The 5,883-nt window shown below is 36.6% G+C and overlaps 1 protein-coding gene across 1 annotated transcript; it reads left to right on the plus strand.

Moving 5' to 3' along the window:
- The first annotated feature begins 2,656 nt into the window (after window positions 1-2,656).
- On the plus strand, window positions 2,657-3,734 carry insb (insensible). Its single transcript, XM_073979480.1, has one exon. It carries the CDS (start codon window positions 3,051-3,053, stop codon window positions 3,639-3,641), a length of 591 nt encoding a protein of 196 aa, XP_073835581.1. The 5' UTR covers window positions 2,657-3,050; the 3' UTR covers window positions 3,642-3,734.
- Window positions 3,735-5,883: the final 2,149 nt, after the last annotated feature.

Consider the following 5,883-nt stretch of genomic DNA (forward strand, 5'->3'; position numbering starts at 1 on the left):
TTTTATTCAATATGTATATATAGTTATGACAATTCAGTTTGTATGTCTAAGCCTACTATATCAGTTTAACATTTTCATATAACAAGTATAAATATTACAAGTTTATTTCAACAATATCTAAAGTTTGAACCAACCCCAGTGTCCCCAGAGTCAGGGAGCTGACACTGGAAGTTAACAGGTTGGTCGATGAGCATAAGCGGAACAAGTGGTTAAATCATCTGAAGATTTGCAACATTAGAGCCGAAATAAGTGAATTGTGGACAACGGTTAAGTTACTCTCAAACCACGGAAAGAAGGAAGATGCGAAGATCAGTCCCGATTGGCGACGTTACGCTGACTGATCCGAAGAGGTGTGCAAGTTATTTCAATCGACAATTTCTCGTGCACCCTGGTAAATTCCGGGCAAAGAGAAATGTACTTATTCCTTCCGAGAGGAACCGCCACAATTTACAATTGATATTGTTGAAAATGCGATTAGGAACTCTAAATCATACAAAACGTTAGACCCTGAGGAAATCTCCATGGTAATGCTAAAACAGCGGGATGAGCCGGGAAGTAAGTATATTAACAAAGTTTTCAACCTGTCGCTAGATACCCATATCGTTCCCGAAGTTCGGAAAATGCGCAGGGCCCCCTACTCAAGGAAGGATACAGTAAATGTGAATCGTACAGACCGATTTCCCTTTTGTAGCCCGTAGCAAAGACTCTTGAGACTTTAGCCCTACCCAGCATCTGATATAGCTATCCAGTTGTCAATCATCAACATGGGTTTCCTAATTCACTCTACACACTAGAGTGATTTCATTGAAAAAACTTTGATGAAATTAGGTGTTCTTAGATCGAGTTCACCACTACAGCAATTTCGTGATATTACTCTGCTATGGAACTCGATCTAGGGACGCATAATTTCATGAAACTTTTTCATTGAAATCACTCGGGACCGGTGCTAAACAGCACAGCACTAAAACAGCATCTCCATACATATTAGTCGAGGACTCAATCAGGACGAACCAACCAGGTCAACTTATCTAGAATCGTTTATACTTTGCACGTTATTTGAGAACTTCGAACAGAGTACCCTCCGGCCAAGTTTGAAAAGTGACTGCCTAAACAGTCCTGCCAAATCAGTACAACTAACTCCGGTAGCTTTACAACCCATATATATAGCCACATTTCCAAACCTGGAGATAGAGCCAGAGACGGATTAATCAGGGAAACGAAAATACAATCATATCAAATACTGTTGCAACAACAACTTATAGTTCAACAACAACTTTGTTCATAGCATTATTAGGTATGTCTGGTTACTTTCCCAGCAAGAACTTTCTAAGAGAGTAAGGAGTTTTTATTCTCTTTTGCAAGAAAATTGAAAAAATAAACAGACACCTTCCCAGCAAAAACCAGCAAGCAATCAGCTGACTTGCCAAAAACAGAACAATTTGTCCGCCAATGAAGGAACCAAAGGAAGCAAAAATGTTGTATTTTATTAAAAATAAAAAAGAAAATAACCCAAAATAGGATTTTTTCCACTTTGCAACTTTCTCCAAAAATACAATACAATTAGGTTGCTATTTTCACAATAAAATTGTTTTTACTTTTCACAAACATAAATCAACGAAAAATTAAAAACAGATGATTGATTGTTTTCAGGAAGTAGAAGAGTGCAAGTGCTTGCTAGAAGAAACTTTTCCAGCAAGAATTTGTCTCTCTCGATTCGCTCTCTTTTGCTGGACTTTTGTGTTAACAGACGACTTCCAGCAACAATTGGTACAAATTGTTACAAATTTTAGGGTAACCAGACAGACCTATTACAATTGCGGGACGATAACTACATAACGCTTCCTTGGGACCATGTTCTTGGTTAACATTCTAAAAAAAAATACACCTTAGGAGCGAATTAAAGAGGGATTGTCTTTACTCTAGATGATTTCATCTGAAATCGAAATGTTAGGTTTCTCAATTGGAACTTCTCTTCAGAATAGGAATAATTCTAAATATTTGGTATCTTCCATTGAATGAATACTCCAACACCTTGCTAAGGTGTAAATACCTAGCCCATTGCACCAGGCCTTCTGTTGTTCAGGTCGATAACAGATGGGTGACCCACCCAGTGCAAGTGTATTATCAACTGGTAACAAAAACAATAATTCGATCATCCTGGAATGTTTCTTTTGATTTTCTTCAATTTCAGCTGCAATGACCTTTACTATAGAACACCAAACCAACCGCCTCTACTCACTGAACCATAGATTGGAAAGAAAGAAACTTGTTTGCATTCGAAGATAGGTGTAGCGGCACGACGTCATGTATTTCCGCAGAATGTTGCAAGACCCAAACAGCTGCTATTCTATAATGCCGGCAAACACACAGCCAAGTGATAACCGGCAGTAGACGACGATGATGATGTGGGGTAGGGTGTGTGTGCGTATAAAATTGTTTTTGTTGTAACGATCATCAGGCTGCAACACACACGCGTAAAGGATATAGGTACAACAACACAAGGGGATGTTTCATCCACCACTGTGTTGCAACACATTAAAAATTTGGTTGAACCACTTTGTGTTTTGTTTTTTTTTTCTCTCTTCTTGCTGCTGTTGCAGCCCAGTCCAACTGTCGTCATTGTAGATGTTCTCTATCCATCCACTGTATCCGAAGAGGGTTCTGCTGGCGCTGACATAAATACAAACATCTGTCTCAGCTGTTAATTTTTTTGTGTGTGTGTCTTTCATATCCTCTATCTAGCGGCAGCAACAACAGCAAGAAAAAAATACTGAGGAAGATGTGTATGGTAGGGGATGTTAGTAGTTTACCCTTATATTTCCATGAGTGAGCTGGACTCTGTTGCAGCAGAGTACGGGGTTAATGGGTATAACGAATTATGAAGGGGAAACAAAATTGGGCATAAGTTATCTCTTGATAGACAGGGCAAAGTAAGTCAGTCGGTTTTTGGATGTGCTCGTGAACACAACACCACTCCAACGAAAAAGAATAACTAAAATTAAATTAATCGAAAAAAAAAACAAATCTTAATTCAAATCTACTTAACAACAATGTCGGGAAAACTAATAATGAAACGAAAATTGGATAAACAACAAACACCACCAGCAGAATCCCAAAAAGCTATTGAATTACCATCAAGGGGCACCAATGATGCAAGTGGAAGCAAACGAAGACAATCATCAACTAGCCCCAATCCCATGGAAGGAAACATTGCCAACCATAACCGCAATGAATTGGAATTATCCTCATCCATGCACCAAAGTAAACGTATACGTTGTGATACTCCTCCACCAGAGCCCGAAGATGAAGTGGACAATCTTCATCATCCCACAAATCAAGATTTTCTAAATAATGAACGTAATCGTCAATTGCTAGAAGCTATACAATCTAAAATGATGGAATTACAAAGAGAATTAGATGAATTTGAAGAAGATTTTGATAATTACGATAACGAAGAAGATGAAGGACAACAACATGTTATGTCCGATCAAGAGGCCGAAGCATTGGGTTATGCCATGTGTGCCCAGGAAACTATCTTATTTTTACAACGTGAAGGTATACCCTCGGACAGTTTGCTCTATACCCGTTTACATGAAGCTCTTGTTGGTCGGGGACAAAATGATCGTGCTTTTCAAACATAAAAGGATCACGGAGATTGGAAGTGAAGAAACAACAACAATTATGGCAGGTGGTTAAGCTATCTGTCGTTGCCGATCAAAATTAATTGATTCATTTTCTCTAGTCATTTGTTTCCATGAAACAAGAATAGTAATAATAACAACAAATATGTATTATAAAAATGTGGAACTTCTAGTCATTCTTCTGTATTAAGTTAAACTTAAGAAAGAATTAATATTTTTAAGTGAGACAACAATAATTTTTATACATACATAACTGTAAAAATATATATTTTTAATAATGAATAAAAATAAACCCCAATAAAAATGGATAAACACCAAATATTATATTGACAGCAGATTTTAGCCATTTGCGTAGTATAATTTGGCTAAAACTATAAATATACTGGAAATAGGGCGGTATCGAGAATTATATGCCATTCTATTTTATACCCTCAACGAAAACTAAATACCAAATTTCAGCTATTTCCGTATAATAATATTGCTAAAACCTTCAACATTTCCAAAATGTTTAATATCCCAACGATGTCCAAGTATTTTCACCATTTCTGCCATTTCGATGGTATAATGATTTTAAACCTTAAAAGTACCGAAAATCAGGACGTAAGGTTTTATAGAGGCTATATAAAAATGTGGACCTATAACAACAATTAGGCATGTTCGATAACTTCGCAAGTAAGAAGTACTTGCAAGTTCTTGCAACTAGTTCTCACTTCTCGTTTATTTCTCGCATTTTGTAAAAGTTTGTACAAATTTGTACAAACTTTTGGGTTATCGAACAGACCTATTATCTACAAGAATATTTTATAACCCCAACGAAGACTTTGGCTGACTTCCGTATCGTCACTTCCTTTGTGTTGTTTAAACTTCGTCAAAATATTTCAGTTGCACACTCATACATTGTTCCTCGAAAATTCAAATTAAATGCATCAGAAATAAAAATGATGCATGTTTGCTTTTTACCTGCGTTAACAATGCGTATTTTTTGACGCTTTGAAACACGTAGCTTCGCATTTGTTCAGCACTGCGGCATTAAAAACATAAAAACCACTTTTTGTAGAATAATGCGGCTAAAACCTTGCAAATACCGAAAATCGGGAGGAACCGTTCCATGGGGGCTACATCAGAAAGTGGATCTGTACCGATAAATTTCAGAGGAAAAGTTTTGCAGCCCCAAGGAAGACTAGATTTAGGAAACATGAATGAAAACTCGTTAGATTTTCAATTTCTACTAAATGCATTATTTCTCGCAGAAGGTATAATTCTTGCAAATATGTTAGAGGTCTCTGGAAATTCATTGAAAAGGGAGAAGCTGTTTCAATGTCTTGTTTTTGAAATCAAGAACCACATGTTTATTAGGGCTTTATTATTTCAAACGTATCAAAATACCACACCATATTAAAACGAATGTTGTATCGCCTCTATAAGCGGTGTTTTAGTGTGAGGCACGTCGTTCGGACTTGGAGAAGTTTACATGTCATTTATATGAAGAAGTCTTTATGGGAAATAGTTTTTTTCTGATGAATATGTATATTGTTTCTTTTAAAAAATATATATTCCTAATATACATCGAACATAGAAATTAATATAAAAAATGTCGTATGGGATTTGACACTAACATTACAGCCCAGTTCAGTCAGCCGGGTATTGCTGTTACCGTTTCTTGTTCTACCATGATTGTAGTGGAGCGCTTCTTACGGAACCCATGCTGATGAAGCATCAAAAGTCTATGCTAGGGTGACAAAAGCGAAATCGACCTGAACAATACAAATTTGGAGACATGTGGGTGGTTAGCGACAGATTGAGAACTTTAGTGAGATTCTCATCTCCGGGCTCATTCACCATGGAGACGCCGTCAGGGTTGCTCACGGATCATTGCGAAGCGTTTGAAGACTCGGTTCTTAAAAGCATATGGAATGCGAAGAAAGACTTTCAACAATGCACAGTTGCCAATTTTACGAAAAACCTGGCCAAAACTCTAAAAATCAATGGATTTAGACCTTACCTTGGGTTCTTATGTTTTTAAGGTCGCTGGTTTCATTTTTCATATTTTGTAACCATCAGACGGCCAATAAAGGTGTCTTTTTGGTCCCTTTTCCTACAAAAAGTGAACGTATCAGATCAACAAATGGCGAACAAAAGAATACATTTGTTCGCCATACATTTTTACTATATGTCCTAGAATACACCATTTATTTATTTATTTATTTATTTATTTATTTATTTATTTATTTATTTATTTATT

Source organism: Musca autumnalis, unplaced genomic scaffold (assembly GCF_047663935.1).
Source record: "Musca autumnalis isolate F117 unplaced genomic scaffold, ASM4766393v1 scaffold_3, whole genome shotgun sequence".
In the NCBI taxonomy this organism is placed as follows: domain Eukaryota; kingdom Metazoa; phylum Arthropoda; class Insecta; order Diptera; family Muscidae; genus Musca; species Musca autumnalis.

Coding starts and splice junctions, on each gene's coding strand:
- insb (XM_073979480.1), top strand. CDS start 3,051: ATGTCGGGAAAACTAATAATGAAACGAAAATTGGATAAACAACAAACA.